General features: G+C 41.2%; 1 protein-coding gene across 7 annotated transcripts in view; it reads left to right on the top strand.

Annotated features, from left to right (window-relative positions):
* The window catches only part of LOC127453075 (intermembrane lipid transfer protein VPS13B-like), a 194,830-nt gene that overhangs the window by 63,308 nt on the left and 107,274 nt on the right, over window positions 1-24,248 (top strand). For 6 of the 7 annotated variants that reach the window (XR_007899358.1, XM_051719104.1, XM_051719103.1 and 3 more), the window contains exons 20-21: window positions 17,641-17,756; window positions 17,862-17,985. Coding sequence is in view for 6 of the 7 variants with exons in the window: in XM_051719104.1 (XP_051575064.1) it covers window positions 17,641-17,756; window positions 17,862-17,985 (240 nt within the window). In the remaining variant the exon portion in view is untranslated. Of the gene's footprint in view, window positions 1-8,203; window positions 8,334-17,640; window positions 17,757-17,861; window positions 17,986-24,248 lie in introns of those variants that run through there. The other variant, XM_051719108.1, reaches the window with a different exon arrangement.

The following is a 24,248-nucleotide window of genomic DNA, read 5'->3' as shown; positions in this document are numbered from 1 at the left end:
TGTGTGTGTGAGAGTGAGTGAGTGTGAGTGTGTGAGAGTGAGTGAGTGTGTGTGTGAGAGTGAGTGAGTGTGAGTGAGTGTGCGAGTGAGTGTGTGTGTGTAGACTGCAGTATCTCAGGCCGTGTGGACATGTGCTCTGTGCTTTAATCGTGTTTGAATGTTCCAGTAATGCAGCAGCTCATAAAAATGAAGCATTTGAGATATTAAAATCTGATCTGAACAGAAAACAGAAGAATCATTACTGAAGTGAAAGAGATTCTTCACAGACTCAACAGAGAGTTTCATAAATTACTTCTTCAATGTCATTACACGTCTTTCTGGAATACTTGATCGTGATTGGTCAATAGCAGCATTCTGTGTCAAATATTTGTGTAAAACAGTGCTAAAACTGTATAATTGACCCTTTGATTTCCTACATAATTGAATGTCTCATATCACGCCATACTCTCTCTTCTCATGTGATAAAATGTGAAGTAATTCACAGCGTAATTGTCAATTATTTCCCTTGATATTGTAATGTTGATTGATAGAAGTAACTTTAAATATCTGTTCAACTTTATACCACATTCTTTATGTTGGCCACACATCTGTAACAAGCTGAGGACAGTTGAGCTGAATTATCCTATTGCTGTTTTATCAGTAAATCCACTTCACATTGCCGTGTATAGTAGCATACCAAAATTAAACTGTTGTAAAAATTTGTACACAGAAATCGAGCAACGGCTCAATATTAGAACTGTCCCATAAAACAACTGAAGCTACCGCATATAAACTGGGTCAGAGTATTTTTCTTACCAATCACAGACACGTCCGTTGGGGGGCTTGAGATGTGACTGTAAGACACTACAGACGAGCAATGCAACAAAACTAGAACACTCCCATTATACGGCATAGAGGTGGTGTATATAATTGATTTACTGTGCCGTGTAGACAGCTTCATTCATAACGAGCATTCGTGAGAGAGTAGATCTCTGTGCTCGTGCTGAACAGTCTTTAACTACTATGTACTTAAGCATTTGATACAATGTACTTATTATGTACACGTGTTGTTGCATTGCACTTACATTTAAAGCACCTGCATTTAATTAACATCTGTAACCTAACCCCTAACCTGACCCTAACCTCAACCTCAGTAGCAGCAAATGTGAATCTTGTGTGAGAATTTTGCAGAACAACATGTAGTTACACAATAAGTACATAGTAGTTAAAGACACCTAATATAAAGGAAGCCCAAATACTCAACCGCTGCAAAAACACAACAGGAGTAGACTTAAAAACTTTCACGATTAGTTAATCGCAGCAGCCATAATTGTAAATTCAGTTACTTTTTCAACTGAATTATGCAGCCCTACTGCCAAATCAATATTTCATGTTCATTTATGTATATATCACTAAGCAGCTGTGTAATATGTGAGAATGTGCAGTTTATTTAGTGATGCTGACTGTAGTGCAGGAGTGCAGGAGAACTCATGATGACACCCTGATGACTCCAGAGAGGGTCACTCTCACATCACATCTCTCAAGAGAGTTCACAAGTGAGACGTGAGTGAGATCCTGCTGATTTAGTCTCATCGAGTGCTCGCCGCATGACAAACCGAGTTCAGAGTGAATGTTTCTGTCCACTGCTTCAAATGATGCTGTATAACATGATAGAGCAGTGATAGCCTTTAATCTGCACAGTAATATTTCTAAACGTTTGACACGTATTTTATGAATTCCATAATAATCTTTTTCCCAATCTCGCACTGAACTCGAGAACCGCCCCGCAGATCCAGATGTGCTTGGAAACGTTCCCGTTCCCGTCCCCCGGTCTCTCTTTATCTTTCTCTCCTGAGCGCGTTAACCTCAAAGCGTTCCTCAAACTGTAACATTTAATTACCTTGAAATGACATTTAAATAATTCCCAGGCCGATGCGAATCTCTCTCGCGCTCACAGTCGGCCGAAGATGTGCCGTCGACTCCGCACATCTGCTTTCTATTCAAATGTTTACCAGTGCATTAAAAAGAAATTCCAATTTACTTAGAAAATGGGAGTTCTGGACTCACAGTCCCGTCGACGCAGACCAATATGTTTCCATTTAATGATCTTGAGGTTGGAACACTAATAAATTAAACGCAATTAAAGGCGTTGGATTTATCACAAAAGGATCCCCACCGCGAGTCTTTGAAACCACTCTTTTATGGACATACAGTAATTTTATGCTCAGTTTTAACTCTTTACTGAATGGCGTGCTGTGCTGCTTTCAGCTTGTGGTGGCTCAGTTGCAGTTTTCTGCACTTGCTTAGTGTACAGTATATACTTTATACTGCCTGCTATTGATGAAGGATAGGATGTGAACCAGTGTGCACTGATACTATGTTTCAAATAGTAATATGCCACATTGTCACATGATCTCATTACGTAGCATGTTTAATTCAGCGAGTGGTGTCCAGTTATCATCTCAGAAATGTATTTGTTCATTTTAATGTAAAATAAGTAGGTAAAAAATGTTAGTGTGAGATATACCATACAGAAAACTCTCCTTCTGCACACGAGAGTTTATCATGGAAGTAGATCTGGGCGATTAGTGCTACAAAAATGAAATCTCTCTATATTTTTCAGCATATTGACGATATTCTAAATGTATCTCAAAAGTTTTTTTTTTTTTTTTTTTTATCAAATGAACCATCACTCCATCCAAACAAGCCATTGTAGCCAAAAATCTATTAAAAATAAAAAATCTATTTACCAATAATAAAGGTGTGTTTCCCCACAGTTTTTCAAAGGCGATTGAGATTTAATGATTTTCATTGATTCGCCCATTTATATTCCATATACAATGATACATAGTAGCTTAATAAAAAGCACTATTTACCTTCATATATCTTTACTAAAACATTTAGTGAATGAACGTGTGCTAAAACCACTTATTTTTTATAACCCAGTTGAATATTGAATAATGTTATATTATTACTGTGGTACGCAGTCAAGTTTATTATTGTAATATAATACTGAGTTATCATTATTATTTTGAGGATTAGTTTTGTTTTATATAAAAGTAATACATTTCTGTCCTGTTCACCTTTACCTGGAGCTTTTATTTTGACACTGAAAGTGCAGCGTGTAGTTTACAATGTTGTGCATCTGCTGCGGTCATCTCCTTGTTATATTGCGCAAACGCTTGAGCATGCGGCACTTTTCTTTGCATGTGGACGGCTGTAAAAGTGCTAAAAACATGAGCAGCATGAGCCCCGTGCGTGCACAGAACTGCACGTCACCTGTTTATTCTGAAGCGCACACAGACCATGTTTATCTGTCTTTAGTCGCAGCTTTTATAGTTAAATAATCAAATATGACCATATCACCATATCGGTGTACAGCTCTGAAGAATCGTGAAATTAGTTTACTGATGCACTCTTTATGAAATTGAATGTCTAAATAAAAAGCATTAAAATCACTGTGATATTCACGATATTGCTTAATTTTATATCATCAGCAAAATCATCGCGGCTATATCATGAATATTCGATATATCGCCCAGCTGTACGGAGGTATGATATTCCAAATGTAGCTCCAGTCTCATGAAACATCTGGCGTATGGAAGAGTGCAGTGAAGTATTGTTGAGTGCTGTATGGTGGGGTGTTTGGGGTATTATGTGACGGGGTATTTCACAGAGTGCAGGTGTCTCTCTGTCTCTCGTCCCTGGGGAACGTGGAGGCGAGTCGAGCTTTACGATCACAGAAAGAGCGCGAGACGGAGAGCAGCGGAGTGGGGGGCAGTCTGCATGTGTTCTCTGCAGCTGTGAAAGTTTGATTTATGTCTCTCTCAGAACTGCAGGATTTCAAATGCTACATATAATCAGTCGCAGTGAATGCAGCAGAGCAGTTTGAGCTGTGGGAACACCGCAACAAAGAGGCTTTGAATCTTATTTTACTGAGATTATCAATGACTCCTTCATATACAGTGACTGTGGAATGATGCAATACTCGACATGTTTCTGAGCATCACACACACATGTGGAATAAACAGACAGATTCATTTAAAGCTGCTCAGTGGAGTTTAATGACTGACAGCGGCAGTAACACGCTTCATTTACACCCATCAGGAGTTTAACACAACTGTCAGTGAGTGACTGTACTTGTGAGGGTCAAATGTTTGAAAATGTCCTCATTATTATAGGTAACATGTTGAAAACCGACTGGTGCCACACTATATTTAATACTCAGAGGTCCTCAACCAACCTAAACCATATCGTGCTTTATATCTGCTGGTTTGTTTGAGGTTTAGTATATATACAGTACTGTGCAAAATTCTTAGACACATTAGATGTTTGACAAAAACATTTGTTTAAAGACGTTTTCTTATTTTTATTTTTTTATTTGATCCCCTTTTCTCCCAATTTGGAATGCCCAATTCCCACTACTTAGTAGGTCCTTGTGGTGGTGCAGTTACTCACCTCAATCCGGGTGGCGGAGGACAAGTCTCAGTTTCCTCCGCTTCTGAGACCGTCAATCCGTGCATCTTATCACGTGACTCGTTGTGCGTGACACCGCGGAGACTCACAGCATGTGGAGGCTCATGCTACTCTCCACGATCCACACACAACTCACCACACGCCCCATTGAGAGCGAGAACCCCTAATCATGACCACGAGGAGGTTACCCCATGTGACTCTACCCTCCCTAGCAACCGGCCAGTTTGGTTGCTTAGGAGACCTGGCTGGAGTCACTCAGCACACCCTGGATTCAAACTCACGACTCCAGGTGTGATAGTCAGCGTCAATACTCACTGAGATACCCAGACCCCCTCAAAGACGGTTATTTTATATCTTCCACTTTAGTTCATCGATAGGAAATATATATTTTAGATTCCCAAACATTCCTTTTACAAACACAATAGAAATAGGAGTCCTGCAACAGATGGTACGATGGATCTCATCATCATCGAGTCCGTCTGGAATTACATGAAGACACAGAAGCAGTCGAGACCGAAGCCTAAACACACAACGGACCCTTTTCACATATCCGGGTTTTAGACGCATAGCAGGGAAAACTTGAATGGCAGTGAATGTGAGACCACAGCAAATGTAATTTTTTGCTTACCCGTAAATCAACGATTACGCTTTCACAGCTTTGCAAAAGAAGATACAAATATAGAGCGCTGATAACAGCAGTAAGAAGAGAGAAATATGCCACTTCTTCTGTCCCTCCCTCAGCAGCTGTGTTAGACGCCTCATCGCAGCTGTGGGAACTGATTTTTCAATCGTATTCCAGGGTAAATAATACAAAGTACAATGTTATAAATTTGTAAATCTAATGTAAATATAAAAAGGTTTGCTACATTTACATCGATAAACAAGGTGGAAATGCTTCGTAACGGGTCTGTGAAAAGGGTCCACAGTGTTCTGCAAGTTCTCCAAGTGTACCGAGGAGAACTGGTGCTGTTTTAAAGGCACAGGGTGCTCACACCAAATATGGATTTTGTTATTACTGCACTTTGTATGAAGTTAACTGATAAATAAACTATTTGTGGCATTATTTTTGAAAACATCCTAAACAACTGCCTAAAACGCTTGCCCAGTACTGTATATATATATATAATGCAGTATATATAATCCACTGTCTATGAAGTCCTCAGTAATACTGTGTGTGTGTGTGTGTGCTCATATGAGTTGAGAATGCAGCTGTAGCGTGTTGGTGTTTGAATGAAGCAGTAGAATAATGACAGCAGGTGGATCGGGTCTGGTGCCGCTTTGATCCGCTCCGGTCTGAAACTGAATCTCCCTGTGGACGTCTGTGTGCGGCTCCAGACCGCTGTGAGTCTGAAGTTCATTAACAGCTCTCAGTCACTGCGACACACATCATATAAACACACGCAACGGTACGACACTGGAACCGGTCTGCATGTTTCTATGGAAACGGGCTGTCAGAGGAACAGCAGTCGTTCTGAACATGTTTAGACGTTCTTCTTCTGCTGTTGTGTTGTCGTTCTCCGTGTCAATCCTTGCGTCAGTTCAGTGAGAGAGAACTAATGTAAGCTGACGCGACGTCTCCGGTCTGACAGTGAGCGCCGCCTGCAGACACACGTCACACTCTGACCTGAACGCATTTCTGAAACGTACAGATGCTTTTGTTTCTGAAGAGACAGATTATTATGAGAACTCCATCCAAACTCGCAGAACTCTCGTAAATCTCCAGAGCTGTCATGTTTAGTGTTTGAAACGCTCAGATGCAGTTACTGGCAGAAATTCATGTGTTTCTCTGTTCGCACACGTGTGAGATTTGCTCGTCTGTTAGCAGAATTCCGTTGGATGTTTTGTTTGATGTGCTTAAGTGTGGATGAGGAAGTGTTTGCGAGCGGATCGCTCATTAGCTGAATTAGTGAGGTGTGAATATGTTTCGGCGTTCTCTCGCTGCGCTCAGATCCGTGTCGAGTGTGAACGGAGGTCATCGAGGGTCAGTGCTGTGACTCGTCATCGCAGTGAAGCTGAGACGATTGAACTCTGACCCGCTTAATCAACATGTTCTAACAGCCGAAACCTTCTCACAACACTGTGTCAATGTCCAGTAAACCAGACAGAAAAGGCCCATTGAGATTTTTTTACATTGTTATTATTTTCATGACAGTTAAACACATTTCCTCCCATAATTCTCATAACTGTTCTACAAAACAGTTGCTCAAACGGCATCAAGTCATTTTTAGATCTCAAAATGATCAAAAATCACAAATTTCACCAATAAATAAATAAATAAAAATAATCAGTAAAGAAACAACACCTAGAAAAGACTCAAAAGACATGATCAAAAACATAATAGCAAGTAATTTTTAGCTCTCACATTGTCAAAAATTATCAAATTTCACAGAAAAACTAATTAAACAATTAAAACCAATATGTCAGCATATGCTAGCCAGCGCAGTGCAATGGCTGCTGTTTGTGAAAGAATATGTGAATGAAAATTGTCATTCTGCTAAAATTATGTCTTTGCATTTATTTTGAATGCAGCGAGTAACAATTGTTTCATCAAAAACGAGTGTTTTAGAGTTTGAACTGTGGAATATGATGATTTTGAAGTCAAACATTATTACATTATGTAATGCTTAAAAGATGATTAAAACTACAGCGCTGCCCATCTCGTCCATTGAAATCTGCTGCTCAAAAGAACCCGGAAGTGTGATTGCCTGTGGTGTGACGTCAGAGTCATTTCCTCTGTTGTAAAGTATTTAAACATCATGGTAATATTTGGTGTGCTTCCTTTTATCCTTGTTTCAATAAAAAACCCATTGTATTACAGTAATGATCATTCAAAGGGAAAAGCGTTTAATTGTCATGGAAATAATGTCACAGTGCAAACAAATCCTAATGGTCCTCTGTCTGTCTCTCAGTGCAGTCACACAGCTGGTAAATAACACTCTTGTCTGTCAGCTACTGGTTTCACTGGAATTCCCAGGATGCGGGATTGATTTCCTCTGAGGTGTGATTCATTCATTCTGTTTGTCAGTGTGAGTCGAGAGGAGATTTCTGAAGAGTCACTGACCAGCTTCTGTGTTACACTGATGAGTCACTGCAAATGAAAATCGTTTGTGACATTTCACACAAGTTTCTGCATTGCAATCGTTGTGTTCAGAGTGATGCACACAGACTTTAAACTTTTAAACACAAAACATGAAGACTTTTAATCACTGGAATCAGCAGTGGAGATGTTTGTGATTTGAAATGTTTCCCTTAAAAGGAGAGAAATGAAATTTCACAGAAAATGAAGAAGCATTAAAGGAGGGTCCCGAGGCGGATTGAGTGACCGGAATATTGTGGGTGGACTCTTTTGACTTGAACCAGTAAGAAACCACCTGGAACACACTAGCAACTCTATAACAATGTGCTAACAACCCATCAGAACACCTTAGCAACTATATAGCAACACCCTTACATCCACCCACAATGCCACAGTGTTGACTTTGAGTGTTGTTTTGCAGAGACAAACACGGCGTATGTTTTTATATTTAGAAAAGTTGTATTGTGAAATTGGTCAGCACATGTCACAGCCGTTAAAGTATTGATGATAGTGTGCAGTCTTAAACTTCATGTAATGTGATGAGAGTTCTGAAGTTTCTCCTCCAGTGAGCTGATAACATTAAATCCACAGCGGTTAGTGATCTGGTTTATAGTGCTGCTGTAGTTTGTGATTCTGGTTAACTGATAACTAACAGGTCACATGATCTCTCAGACAACAGCAGGTTGTTTTCTATGCTGCTGGCTGAACGGATAGAAGTCTCCGCGGTCCAGTGAAGATATCAAAACATGAGTCCGTGTGGGAGTGTTGAGAGCCGACCCTTTCCCATGATCCCGCGGTGAAGGTGAGCCGACGCGGGCCGTGCGGATTTATTCCTGACCGGAGGAGGGCGAGTCTTTGAGGTAGATCAGGATTAGCACTGCAGCAGTGGGTTAATCTGTAATAATTAAGCTAATGACAGGCCTGTGGTTATAGTCGGGGGGAATTCTCACAGTTCTGCTGGAATGACGGCATGTAATTAATGAAATCAGCCAGTAGAAACACAGTCACTGGGATGGAATGTGACACTACATAACTTCTGGAATTTACTTAGGGGGTTTAGACTCGAGAGTGCCCTGAAACCTGACAGGATGAGCTCCCCTCAGGATGACGGACCCCATGACCTCAGCAGACAGGACGAGACTCAAGACTAAAACATGGATTCATGTCTAGAACAGAACACAAACATTTGTGTTTAAGGGTAGGCGGGCCAGCAGTGTGTTGGATACACTCAAGGGCTGGTGTCCAGTTGATCCATAATGCAGCTCAGACCACACCCACTCAAATAAGACCACACCCACTCTGCCCAGACCACACCCAGTCAATTCAGACTACACCCTCCCTGACTAGACCACACCTACTCAGGTTTGACACACCCACTAAATGGAGTCCACACTCACTCATCCAGACCACACCTATTTTTTAATGACTACTCCCATACAGATGAGACCACACCTGTTCCGCTCAGACCACACCCAGTAAATTCAGACTAAACCCTCCCTGACTAGACCACACCTGCTCAGGTTTGACACACCCACTAAATGGAGGCCACACTCACTCATCCAGACCCCACCCACACAGATTAGACCACACCTGTTCCGCTCAGACCACACCCAGTCAATTCAGACTACACCCTCCCTGACTAGACCACACCTACTCGGGTTTGACACACCCACTAAATGGAGGCCACACTCACTCATCCAGACCACACCTATTTTTTAAAGACCACACCCACACAGATGAGACCACACCTGTTCCGCTCAGACCACACCCAGTCAATTCAGAATAAACCCTCCCTGACTAGACCACACCTGCTCAGGTTTGACACACCCACTAAATGGAAGCCTTACTCACTCATCCAGACCACACCTGTTCCGCTCAGACCACACCCAGTCAATTCAGACTACACCCTCCCTGACTAGGCCACACCTACTCAGGTTTGACACACCCACAAAATGGAAGCCACACTCACTCTTCCAGACCACACCCACACAGATTAGACCACACCTGTTCCGTTCAGACCACACCCAGTCAATTTAGACTACACCCTCCCTGACTAGACCACACCTACTCAGGTTTGACACACCCACTAAATGGAGGCCACACTCACTCATCCAGACCACACCTATTTTTTAAAGACCACACCCACACAGATGAGACCACACCTGTTCCGCTCAGACCACACCCAGTCAATTCAGAATAAACCCTCCCTGACTAGACCACACCTACTCGGGTTTGACACACCCACTAAATGGAGGCCACACTCACTCATCCAGACCACACCTATTTTTTAAAGACCACACCCACACAGATTAGACCACACCTGTTCCGCTCAGACCACAACACTTTCCCACTACTTAGTAAGTCCTCGTGGTGGCGTGGTTACTCACCTCAATCCGGGTGGTGGATGACAAGTCTCAGTTGCATCTTATCATGTGACTCGTTGTGCGTGACATCGCGGAGACTCACAGCATGTGGAGGCTCATGCTACTCTCCACGATCCACACACAACTTACCACACGCCCCATTGAGAGCGAGAACCACTAATCACGACCACGAGAAGGTTACCCCATGTGACTCTACCCTCCCTAGCAACCGGGCCAATTTGGTTGCTTAGGTGACCTGGCTGGAGTCACTCAGCACACTCTGGATTCAAACTCACGACTCCAGGTGTAATAGTCAGCGTCAATACTCGCTGAGATACCCAGACCCATAAATTCTCAATCTTGAGGATTTGTATTATTAATTAAACTCTCATTCCATTTAGACCACACCTACTCTGACCAGACGAGTTGGAGGACACAAAATTGAACTGCTCATGAATATGAAGTATGTGCTGTTTTCCCAAGTCTTAACTAGTTTGTTGACGGGCAGTTGTTAAACAGGTGCTGGTCTGTCCACTGTTGACGCTTTTGGTTAGCAGAGGTTTCTGCTCGCTCTTAAAAACTAAACCCTTAAAACTGAAGCGTGTAATTTCTGTGCCTCCGTATGGAATTGCAAAAACAAACAATGATTTCAAACATGTTTTTGAACCAGTTTGCAGTTAACCAAACAAACGTATAGTCCTGCCCCCAGCCCATGCCATCGGTTGAGTCAATGTCGTCGTGTTGGTCACTACAACCCTGAGCACATGTATGATTAACATCAGGGAAACCAACATTGGAAGTGTGTGTGTGTGTGTGTGTGTGTGTGTGTGTCCGTCCTCTGACTCACTTCATCAGGGTTGTTGAGAGGCCTTCAGTGTGTCTTGTGACATGAGCTCAGGGTCTGTGTGTGTGTGTGTGTGTGTGTGTGTGTGTGTGTGTGTGTGTGTGTGTGTGTGTAGTAGCTCTCAGCATGCGTGTTTGTACTTTTTTGAGAAAACTTTGCTGAAATCTCTCCAGAGTTTCACAATATGTGAGGCCTTTGAAACTTACATGGTTTTTTTAATCTGATAAAACCTCATTTTTGGGACGTCACCAAAGAAAAAATGATTCAGAACCCATTTATTTATTTTGCAATGTTCAGAGTAGAATTTTATGGTTTAACTGAGAGTGGTTGTGTAGTGGTGTTCACTAAGACTGTGTTGTATAAAGTGTGTGAGAGCGGTTTGTGCATCAGTTCATATGAGTAATGTGTTCTGTTTGAAGTGACCCGTTCAACAGCACTGCGTCTCTCTGGAAAGAACTCCTGCACATGTGTTTATGTGTGTGTGTGTTCAGTAGGACACAGCAGAGAAAAACCATCTGAGAGACCTGCAAATGATTTCAGACAGACAGAGAGAGAGAGACACTTGATGCTGGGTGTAAGTGCGGTGGGTTAGTAAACTGTAATTGTGGGTGGTCTGCAGTGCGACTCTCTCCTGCTCATTTTTAAAGTGGTTTGTTTGACACGTTCTGCTCTTAATTTGCGCTGTTATTTCCTGCTGCTCTTACAGCTGTGTGGAATCCCATCATGCACTGCTCCCACTCTCTGATAACATCACTGCCCCCTTGTGGCGGCTTCCTCTGTCTGAGTGTATCATTCATTCATTCATTCATGAGAGACAGTTTGATCGTGTAACTTTTGTAGACGTGTGATCAGACTCTGGAGCGTCTCATCAGTCGTGTTGAGTTCACAGTTCTGCAGACGTGCTCTTCTGTTCTCAGAGCACTAATGGACTCAGTGTAAACGCTCGCACAGCTCCTCGCTCTACAAATAAATAATTACACAAGCCCATCTGAAGTGAACGTCAAACACATTGAGAGCCATTCGCTGTGTAAATAAACCTCCTGCACGCTGTCTCACTCTCTCAGTGTGTGTCTCTCGCTCTGTGTGTGTGTGTGTGTGTGTGTGTGTGTCTCTTGTGGGTCAGATCTGCTGGTTGTGTGTGTGTGCGAGTACTTCTAAAGATGCAGCAGTTTTATTCAGGTCACTGTGATCTGTCAGAAGTGTCAGAACATATGTCAAAGGCCCCACCCTCCCCTGCCACACCCACCTTGGCCCCGCCCCCTCAGAGAATGAGTGTAGTTATGTGATTTAGTGTGTGTGTGTCGTGCAGTAAATCTGTTGTGTGTTTCTTTATCTGACACTCAATTACTGCAGCTCTGATCTGTAGATCGTCTCTATATATGAAACTGTAAATAACGGCGAGTGTTTCCTGTGTAACGCTTGTAATTACAGCAGTATTTTATGCTCAGTCTCATGTCTAATCTCAATTTTAAACCTGTAAATTAGAAGTTGAAACTGATGTAATGTGTCGCTCTCCTCCCGTCTGTGAAATAACTTACCCACTCACCGACAGACAGCCTCAACATGAACAACACACACACCTGTCTCTCATTATAATATACTATATTTAAATAATTTTAAATAAAATATACTATAAAACATTTTTGACATTTTGAAGTCAATATATATGTGTACATAAGTCTATCAATGGCCTTCAGTTCACAGCGATCTATTTTGAAATTGAATTCATCAATCTGTCTGAGATTTATTATAAGATCTTTTCTAAGGACCCGTCAGTGTACACATGCATCAGACGGACACTTCTGAAGCGTCTCACTTTAGATGCATCGTGTCATACACAGAATTTCACTGTTAATTTAAACATAGTTTTAACGTAGAAAAACACGTTTCGAAACCCTTGCATTTGTGCTTGCACTACATCCAGCTTTGTTTGAACACAAGAATGCATTTTCATTTTGTGCTGTCTGTGTTTGACACCTTTTAGTCTTAATTCCAGTAATATTTAAAGATTTCTTTAGATAAATGAAACGTCAAACGTCATTTCAACTTTTTATTATGAAGTGCATTATATTTCAATACTTCATCAAAGCATGTAGGGCTGCAACTAACGATTATTTTGATGATCGATTAATCTAACGATTATTCGAACGATTATTCGACTATTCGGCCAATTATTCAGCTTGTGCCATGATTTAAAAGGATGTATTAAACGTGCTTACTAACAATAAAGAGGACAAAATCATCTTTTAAAAATACCTCTAAATGACATTCTCTGAATTAAAGGAGAAAAATACTTTTAAGTTTAATTCATTAAAGAAATTCACTGCAAAACTATTATCAAGTGTTTGTCTTTTTTCCATTTAAAATTGTCTAAAAATCCTTAAAACAAGAAACATTTACTTGAGAATCAACATATAAGATATTTAGACTTGCTTTAACAGAATGTATCTTAAATATATAAAAATACTTATATGTGTATTTTATATATAAGTGTATTTTATATATAAGTGTATTTTATATATTAGTGTATTTTATATATAAGTGTATTATATATAGTATTTTATATATAGTGTATTTTATATATTAGTGTATTTTATATATTAGTGTATTTTATATATAAGTGTATTTTATATATAAGTGTATTTTATATATTAGTGTATTTTATATATTAGTGTATTTTATATATAAGTGTATTTTATATATTAGTGTATTTTATATATTAGTGTATTTTATATATTAGTGTATTTTATATATAAGTGTATTTTCTCACTTGGTTTTACTTCTGCGAGTGCAGTAAAGATAAAATATACTTCTATTCAAGATCTATTCTCTAAAAGAAAGTCTAAATATCTTATATGCTGCTTCTCAGGTGAATGCATCTTTATTAAAGGATTTTTAAATATTTTGAAATATTTGTATTTTTAATATTATATTCAACACTCAGATCATATTTCTTTATTCTGCAGTATATCTGCTAAAGTAAATGTACGTTGTTTTAAAGGAGTTTTGGATATTTATACTGGAAAACAAGCCAAAACAAAAACAAATCAAAAATGTATTTTGTTGTGGTGTATAATGGGGTGAAGAGTACCCTCTCTCACCTTTCTGTTCACTTCAATCCATCTTTAACTTAAACTCTCTCTTATTAATAAAGCTGTGTATTGCTGATGTTCTTCATGATAAGAAACACACAGTGACACATATATTATCATTCAATAAGTCTCGAGTCATCACGTTATAATCTAGCTGCATTAAGCGTGTGCGCTCGAGGGATGAGGGTCCCGTGACAGAGTGTGCATCAGCCGGTGCAGTTTCAATCTCTCCCCCTTAAATCGGGACATTCACACAACTCATAGAAGAGGCGCTGACCGCACAGAGAACAAACACACACACAAACACGCACACGCACATACACGCGCGCACACGCACACATACTACACACACTTATACATACACACAATACACACACACACAATACACACACATAAGCGCACACACACTACGCACACTCATACATACACACACACACACACACAGTGCTGCAGTGGAGCTCTACAGGTGATGTTGTGATGTATTTGGAGCAGTGAGCGTGTTTACATGCACAATCTTAGAGAGCCTAATAAGCTTAATAAGACAACAAAGTGTGACACTACTGTCTTGTGAAAGTCTTCTACAGCGTTTTCCTTCAAGTTCATAGAGTTGGAGAAAAGTTCCTACTGTTTCATATTAAGATACAAGTTGATACTGAAGAAAGTGCAGAACTGAGTGTGAGTGTGTGTTTGTTGTGTCTCGTGTCAGATGTGTGTTTGTGTGTATGCGGTGTTATCCGTGCAGGTGTGTGTCATTGACTGTATGAAACTCCTCTCCTGTGTGTTTACAGTCACTGAGCCAGTAGAAATTACAGTCTTTATTGTGACAGGCGAATGTCCTCGCTGCGTTCTGTATCTGCTACATGAAAGCACTCGGCCCCCGTACGGCTGCGTCTCTAATGACTGCGGCAGACTTTGAAGTGCTTGTGTGTTTATGATTGTGGAGCCGTTGTGTTGGGCCCGGGCCATGATGGGAAGAGCACGCGCAGACCGTAGGTGGCCTGTTTCTCTCTATTATCACACACACAGACTTTTAAAGGCCATAAAGATCCTTTAATAGAGCTTTTAAAGGAAGAGAGATGCACTGCCGGACTGGAGAGAGCAGAACTGAGGAGCCGTTCACAGAGCTCTTTATGTTCAGCAGATATAAACATTTAAAATGTGCAGTCTTTCTCTTCCAGGAGAATGGACCAAAAATATTGATGACTCATGCTGCATTACACCATGTCCAATCAAACGCTTTCTAGAATGAAAATGTCCCTCTCGTTTCCGGAGTGATTTTCCCATTCATTTTTCCCATTGGGATTTCATAAAGTCGTTCATAAAAGAGTTGTGCGCCATGAAAGAAACCAACCAGCTCTGAGGTGAATCACGACATTATAAACTTTGTATCGAAAATCTGATTTAAAGTTGTTTTGTCTTATTGTCTGGTAAAAAATTTAAACATCCTTAAAACAAGATAAATGTGCTTGAGAAGCAGAATGATATATTTTTCATAGAAATCTAAGAAATGTAGTATCATTTATACTTAAAATATGAAAAACTATTTGCAAATAGGAATAAAAAAACAACTAAAAATAATGTTTTATTATTTTTATTCTTGCAGATAGTTTTTTTTTTTTTCTTGTTTAAGCATAAAAGTTACAAATTTTGTTAGATTTCCATAAAAACAAGACAAAAGATCTTGTCATTCTGCTTCTCAAGCACATTTATCTTATTTTAAGAATATTCAGATAATTGGGGGTCCTGGGTATCTCAGCGAGTATTGGCGCTGACTATCACCCCTGGAGACATGAGTTCGAATCCAGGGCGTGCTGAGTGACTCCAGTCAGGTCTCCTAAGCAACCAAATTGGCCTGGTTGCTAGGGAGGGTAGAGTCACATGGGGTAACCTCCTCATGGTCGCTATAATGTGGCTCTCACTCTCGGTGGGGCGTGTGGTGAGTTGAGCGTGGATGCCGCGGAGAATAGCGTGAAGTCTCCACACGCGCTATGTCTCCGTGGTAACGCGCTCAACAAGTCACGTGATAAGATGCGCGGATTGACGGTCTCAGACGCGGAGGCAACTGAGATTCGTCCTCCACCACCCGGATTGAGGCGAGTCACTACACCACCACGAGGACTTAGAGCGCATTGGGAATTGGGCATTCCAAATTGGGGAGAAAAAAAAAAGAATGTTCAAATATTTTTACTGGAAAACAAAAATACTTTTTTTGCAGTGAAGTATATTGTAAAATAAGATATAAACAAATACACAAGTAGTTTATGAGTGTAGGGAGAGCGACTTGATTGCATCATTCAGAGTGCATCATGGGAGTGGGCGGAGCTCTTGACATATTTCTCTGATTGGAGGATCTCTCTTCAGCATTATGGGTTGTGTAGTTCTTCACCAGGAATTCTGCTAATAATTAGATGCATTGTATTTAAGTTGTAATAACATGGACTGATGTCGTCAACAAAAGCATAACCCATCGATTAACAACCTCAGAGCTCACGGTAGCTCTGTCTTTAAACGTTCATAAGCTATCGTTAATAATTCATTCCTTTAAGGAGAAAAAAATAGATTTTTTTACTTCCGGAAACAGACTGTTTTACTCTGTAGTACCTGCAATGAAGCAAGTAGCAAATCATGACTGTGATTTCTGTTTAAAGAGCCTATTGGCTATTTAAAAAACAGAGATGAGCCCTTCAAAATGTCTTATCCCACCTTCCAGTTTCAAAAGATAATGCATCAGAATAGAAAAGAACACTGAGCTCGTCAAGTGATTTCACAGGGTCTTTATAAGCACAGCAGTCATGGCACAAGACGCTTAAACAATCAAGCGTGTCGCAACTGTCAAAGACGTCCATCTAGCGTGTCTTGTGTGAACGGCCCCTGACTCTTGAACAGAGTGCCACACACGAGGTTTAAATGTGTGTTTTAAGTACATTCAGTACAACACAGAGAGCGTTCATCGATGCTTGTGTGTGTGTGTGTGTGTGTGTCTGCTTACATTATGTTCCTCTTGCGTTCATCGTTTGTGATGGTGGAAGTTAAGTGCGCCCGCGGGCCTGACACCCAACACTCCGGATCGTTCCAAAGCCGTTGTGGAAGTTGTAGAGCTCATCAGAGGACAGCCTGCACTCTTATCAGATGATTGAGGCGTTCCCATTTACGCCAGAGAATTCCGGCTAAATCCTGAAGGCATGGGAGCCATTACACGCGTGCTTGTGATGTGTGACCTCAGAACTGTACTCGTGAACTGTGGGTGAAGACCAGTGATGAAGAGGCTGAAGCTTCGTGGACGTTTATTTAAGAAAAATGATATTTTTAGCTGCTTATGAGATTTTTGAGCTGTGTGTATGATGTACTGACATCTGAACAGTGTGTGTGTGTGTGTGTGTGTGTGTGTGTGTGTGTTTACTGTAAGCAGTCATTCACACTAATAGGTGCGTTCAGTTTATCGTCTGTCTTAATGTTGAAATCAACAGTGAAGTTTCTGCAGAATCGCAGACAGTGTGACGTGTGGACTAGTACACACTAGAGAGTGTAGAAAGCAGTCAGGTGTGCAGTACAAAGCAAAGGTAGAAATACTCCTGCAACTCCATATTACTGTGATTTCAGCTCTGTTCGAAATCACCTCCTTAAATGTGTTCAATCTGACACATCCTCCCTTTGACGACATTCAGGGGCGTCCTCAATTGTAAAAACGATTTGTTTATTAAATATTGCAGAAAGGTTTCTTGTTCTGCTGTGTGTTAGTCAACAGTAATTATATGATGGATGACGTGTGCTCATTGAAAAGCTGTATGAATGTGTTTGTGTGTGTTGTAGGTGCAGTGTTGTTGGTCAGTGTTCAGGGAATGGCTGTGAATGTGGATCCGGTTCTGTTCTCTTGGCTTCTGTTTCACCCGCAGAGAACCACCAGCAGCAACAGGCAGACACAACAGGTAACAACCGTCTGTCTGTCTCTCTGTCTGTCTGTCTGTCTCTCTGGAGCTGTTAGTGTGTTTGTGTTGTGGGATGAAGTTGCTGATCTTCAGTGATGTTTGCAGGTTTCCATGGTGATGAAGAAGAGGAGGGAGGATGAAGCATCTGTTGGCAGCACACCACTAACCAAACCAACTAGCAACCCATCAGACTACACCAGCAGTCCAGTGAAGACTAAAACTATCACAGGTACACACACACACACACACACACACACACACACACTCATGTTGATGAATTCTCTGTCATTGCAGTTATTTTAGACCACATCCACACTAAACTTTTTAAGTTTGAATCCTCTGTTTTCTGTGTCCTGACCCAAAGTATGCGGTTATGGAGAGAGTTTTCGAAAGTCTCAGTGTGGATGAGAGCTGTAAACATGTATGTGCTTTTTAAATGTTCTGATCAGATGGTTATTTTCTTTTTAAAGCCGCTCATAACCGGCAACGTTTAGACTCTTGTTTTAGCGCAATGGTTGATTGACAGGTGAGGGGTGGTGCTTCACTTCCATCCAGGATGCATCAGGATGGATTAACGCTTACACCTCAAATGTGATGTGGTCACATGAGTTTTTGACTACCTCTGTATGTGGTTTCAGCGATCTGATCACAAAACGTTTAGATCCTGTTTAGACCTGTATTTAGCACTGACCACATGTGATCGGACCAGCAGATACGCATCCTAATACCAGCTGGAAACGGGGTCTAAAACTGTGATGAGTACACACACACACACACACACACACACACACACTGGTGCTGCCTTCACATGATATCAGAATTATTGTAAACATGAGTTTCCTACTCTGAAGTTGCACATAAATGTGAAGTCACACAGTAATTATAACTGGGAAACTAGAGAGATCATTTTGCTCCCTGAGTTTCTGAGTTGGGAGGAGACAAACTTTCAACATGGCGGAGGAGAGTTTCTGTGATGAAAGGTTTAATTATACTAAAAATAATGCAATTAATCATTTCCCCTGACTGTTTTAATACTTTAAGTAACTTTTACTTGGTAAGTTTAGAACAGGCTGTTAGGGTTGCACTGTTGGTCCTGCACTATTCATTCAATAGTTTTCAATAAATAAACCTGTATTCGCTAAAAGTGATTGTGTGTCATGTTCTATATTTAATGTACAATGATCATTAATGTAAGGCGAGCACGTTGCAGATAAATGCCCCTTTTCAGTGGAATTTAGCATCGGATTTGGCATAGATTAAGTATTTGAAATGGGTCACATAAACACAAATGTTTTGACCATTTTCTGAAGGTTGGTTTCTTTTTAGACTAATCGACTCCAAAATTTTAGTTTAAATGTCAGTGAAATTCCGCACATCACTAGTCTCGAGATGCCAGCGTTCAGATGTGTCATCTTGTGCTGTGTGCTCTTGGGAAGTTTGTTCTCTCTGTACATCTGAGCATTGCAGCTGGAGTTTCGCTTCCTGCCCCCTGGAGAAAACAGGTGATGTTCAAGGAAAAATCGCTCTGATTGTAGGAATATTCCTTATTACACTCAGAACATTATTTTTATTTGTTTTGTTTTTTTAATCCCCAATTTGGAATGGCCAATTCCCAATGTGCTCTAAGTCCTCGTGGTGGCGTAGTGACAATCCGGGTGGCGGAGGACGAATCTCAGTTGCCTCCGCATCTGAGACCGTCAATCCGCGCATCTTATCACGTGACTTGTTGAGCGTGTTACCGCGGAGACATAGCGCATGTGGAGGCTTCACGCTATTCTCCACAGCATCCACACACAACTCACCACATGCCCCACCGAGAGCGAGAACCACATTATAGCGACCACGAGGAGGTTACCCCATGTGACTCTACCCTCCCTAGCAACCGGGCCAATTTGGTTGCTTAGGAGACCTGGCTGGAGTCACTCAACACACCCTGGATTCAAACTCGTGACTCCAGGTGTGATAGCACTCAGGACATTGTTGAAAATAATTAACAGGTAGATGAAGCCAAATCTACAAGAGAAAAAAAAAATGCGCTAAAAAGTTGTGCGTATTTCATGACGTGCAGTCGTGCATTAGCCATTGATCTAATATGACAGCTGACAGAACGTTAATCAATAACATTTACCATGAAAAAAAAATTATAGGATAGAAAAAATAGGCCTTTGATGTAGCCTACAATACTAAGTCAAATATGCGGATCACGGATGGTCCGCTGTGGCGACCCCTAACGGGAGCAGCCGAAAGAAGACGATGTAGCCTATAATAAACCTAATGTATTCTAAACATGATGTGCACACAGAATTAAAGATAGTTTAACCCGCTAAGCAGGCAGCACCTTGTTGAAAATAGCCTTCTTAATCAGCAGATTAAAAAAATGGGAAAATAACTTGCAAGCACGCACAGATTTAAAGAAGACTCAAATGTGGAAACATCTATAGTGACTTTCAAGCCATCTGCTTCTGCAGCACCACCGAAGGGATTTCACAGCTACTTTGAGTTGTTTTGAGCGAGGACATTTTCCTGCGCACGCCGCGAGTGAGAGAGGGAAGAAGCACATGCAGCATGAGGTGAAACTCTGTATCTGCTCCAGATATCATTTAATTATATTTAAAATGTGTAGCATTAATACGTCATTTGCAGCCTCTGTAAAACTATAAAGCCAAATGTAAATGTGTAAAAATGTTGAACAGTTTAATGGAGAAAAATATTAACCGACTAGTAATTCCAGTGTCGACTAGCAGCATCAGAACCGTTTAGTCGACTAGTCATGCACATCCCCACTCGAGACGTGTTTTTCTAAGTTCAAACTACGTTTATCTCCCCACAGCGACCTAAAAACTCGATGCATCTAAAGTGAGACGCTTCAGAAGTGTCCGTCTGATGCATGTGTACACTGACGGGTCCTTAGAAAAGATCTTATAATAAATCTCAGACAGATTGATGAATTCAATTTCAAAATAGATCGCTGTGAACTGAAGGCCATTGATAGACTTATGTACACATATATATTGACTTCAAAATGTCAAAAATGTTTTATAGTATATTTTATTTAAAATTATTTAAATATAGCTATTTAAATAATCCTTATTTATTGAATTATTTTTATTTGTGGGGCTTTGTCAGAAAATATTTATATTTGCGATTAATTGCGATTAATTCTATTAATTAATCGGCATACTGTGTAATTTGATTTAAAGTTTTAATCGATTGACAGCCCTAATTTTATTCATTTTTGTAAATGCAGCTACCTTGTTATGGCTTGTTTTGGTCAGATACATTTACCTGTATCAACCATTTAATGCATATTGTACATTTTTACACAGAAAATAGCATTTATTTGTCAAATTCCATTATTGTCAATAACATTACAGTGTCAAAGAGTTTCTCTAGAAATATGCAAGAATGAACCTGCCATCCTCCATCTTTCTGACAACAGAGCACTTAATCACTACTGACTTCAGAAGTGGCAGTAGATCATTCTGATAGCACGTGACGGCACCAGTAGTCCTGTGTTTTGTGGGAGATGAAGAGTGTTTGTGTCATAGGAGGTTTTCAGATGGAGGTCAGTGTGTTTCTCCTGCAGGAGCTGCTTCAGATGTTTGTCTTCATAAACGCCACATGCTGAATGTTTCCAAGTGTAATCAAAAGCTGTCCCGAGTAAAAGCATTACAGCAGCATGCTTTTCATTAGGAGAAACAATACACCCATCTCTACACACACACACACACACACACACACACACACACACACACACACACGTACACGTACTCACACACATACACACTTACACGTACTCACACACATACACACACACACACACATGTACACACACACTTACACGTATACGTACTCGCACACACACACACACACACACACACACACACACTACTGTCTTGTGAAAGTCTTCTACAGCGTTTTCCTTCAAGTTCATAGAGTTGGAGAAAAGTTCCTACTGTTTCATATTAAGATACAAGTTGATACTGAAGAAAGTGCAGAACTGAGTGTGAGTGTGTGTTTGTTGTGTCTCGTGTCAGATGTGTGTTTGTGTGTATGCGGTGTTATCCGTGCAGGTGTGTGTCATTGACTGTATGAAACTCCTCTCCTGTGTGTTTACAGTCACTGAGCCAGTAGAAATTACAGTCTTTATTGTGACAGGCGAATGTCCTCGCTGCGTTCTGTATCTGCTACATGAAAGCACACGGCCCCCGTACACACACACACACACACACACACACACACACACACACACACACACACACACACACACACACAGTCTCTTAAGCTGGTCTTAACTCGACTTCCTTCTCCGAGCTTCCTGTAATTAATTGTGTTTGGTTTGTATGTGCAGCATGGGCTGATATTGCAGAAAACATGCACACACACACACACACACACACACACACACACACACATATATATATATATGCATTTATCATGTGGATAAGATATGTACATCATATTTAGTATTTTTCTCATTTGTAAATCACCTTCGATAAAATCAGTTTATAAAAGACAAAATTTTAGTGGCTTGTGTGTGTGTGTGTGAGTACACTTCACTGTGTGTGTGTGTGTGTGTGTGAGTACACTTCACTGTGTGTGTGTGTGTGTGTGTGAGCACACTTCACTGTGTGTGTGTGTGAGTACACTTCACTGTGTGTGTGTGTGTGAGTACACTTCACTGTGTGTGTGTGTGTGTGTGTGAGTACACTTCACTGTGTGTGTGTGTGTGTGTGTGAGTACACTTCACTGTGTGTGTGTGTGTGAGTACACTTCACTGTGTGTGTGTGTGTGTGAGTACACTTCACTGTGTGTGTGTGTGTGTGAGTACACTTCACTGTGTGTGTGTGTGTGTGAGTACACTTCACTGTGTGTGTGTGTGTGTGAGTACACTTCACTGTGTGTGTGTGTGTGAGAGAGTACACTTCACTGTGTGTGTGTGTGTGAGAGAGTACACTTCACTGTGTGTGTGTGTGTGAGAGAGTACACTTCACTGTGTGTGTGTGTGTGAGTACACTTCACTGTGTGTGTGTGTGTGAGTACACTTCACTGTGTGTGTGTGTGTGTGTGAGTACACTTCACTGTGTGTGTGTGTGTGAGAGAGTACACTTCACTGTGTGTGTGTGTGTGAGAGAGTACACTTCACTGTGTGTGTGTGTGTGTGAGAGAGTACACTTCACTGTGTGTGTGTGTGTGTGTGAGTACACTTCACTGTGTGTGTGTGTGTGAGTACACTTCACTGTGTGTGTGTGTGTGAGTACACTTCACTGTGTGTGTGTGTGTGAGTACACTTCACTGTGTGTGTGTGTGTGTGAGTACACTTCACTGTGTGTGTGTGTGTGTGAGTACACTTCACTGTGTGTGTGTGTGTGTGAGTACACTTCACTGTGTGTGTGTGTGTGTGTGTGAGTACACTTCACTGTGTGTGTGTGTGTGAGTACACTTCACTGTGTGTGTGTGTGTGAGAGAGTACACTTCACTGTGTGTGTGTGTGTGTGTGTGTGTGAGTACACTTCACTGTGTGTGTGTGTGTGTGTGTGAGAGTACACTTCACTGTGTGTGTGTGTGTGAGAGTACACTTCACTGTGTGTGTGTGTGTGTGAGAGTACACTTCACTGTGTGTGTGTGTGTGTGTGTGAGAGTACACTTCACTGTGTGTGTGTGTGTGTGTGTGAGAGTACACTTCACTGTGTGTGTGTGTGTGTGTGTGAGAGTACACTTCACTGTGTGTGTGTGTGTGTGAGAGTACACTTCACTGTGTGTGTGTGTGTGTGTGTGAGAGTACACTTCACTGTGTGTGTGTGTGTGTGTGTGTGAGAGTACACTTCACTGTGTGTGTGTGTGTGAGAGTACACTTCACTGTGTGTGTGTGTGTGAGAGTACACTTCACTGTGTGTGTGTGTGTGTGTGAGAGTACACTTCACTGTGTGTGTGTGTGTGTGTGAGAGTACACTTCACTGTGTGTGTGTGAGAGTACACTTCACTGTGTGTGTGTGAGAGTACACTTCACTGTGTGTGTGTGAGAGTACACTTCACTGTGTGTGTGTGAGAGTACACTTCACTGTGTGTGTGTGTGAGTACACTTCACTGTGTGTGTGTGTGAGAGAGTACACTTCACTGTGTGTGTGTGTGTGTGTGTGTGTGTGTGAGTACACTTCACTGTGTGTGTGTGTGAGTACACTTCACTGTGTGTGTGTGTGAGTACACTTCACTGTGTGTGTGTGTGAGTACACTTCACTGTGTGTGTGTGTGAGTACACTTCACTGTGTGTGTGTGTGAGTACACTTCACTGTGTGTGTGTGTGTGTGTGTGAGTACACTTCACTGTGTGTGTGTGTGTGTGTGTGTGTGTGAGCACACTTCACTGTGTGTGTGTGTGAGCACACTTCACTGTGTGTGTGTGTGTGTGTGTGAGTACACTTCACTGTGTGTGTGTGTGTGTGTGTGTGTGAGTACACTTCACTGTGTGTGTGTGTGTGAGTACACTGTGTGT

This window comes from Myxocyprinus asiaticus, chromosome 15 (genome assembly GCF_019703515.2).
Source record: "Myxocyprinus asiaticus isolate MX2 ecotype Aquarium Trade chromosome 15, UBuf_Myxa_2, whole genome shotgun sequence".
NCBI classification, from domain to species: domain Eukaryota; kingdom Metazoa; phylum Chordata; class Actinopteri; order Cypriniformes; family Catostomidae; genus Myxocyprinus; species Myxocyprinus asiaticus.
The sequence above is the reverse complement of the archived record's forward strand: the minus strand, read 5'-3'. Positions and strand labels throughout refer to the sequence as shown.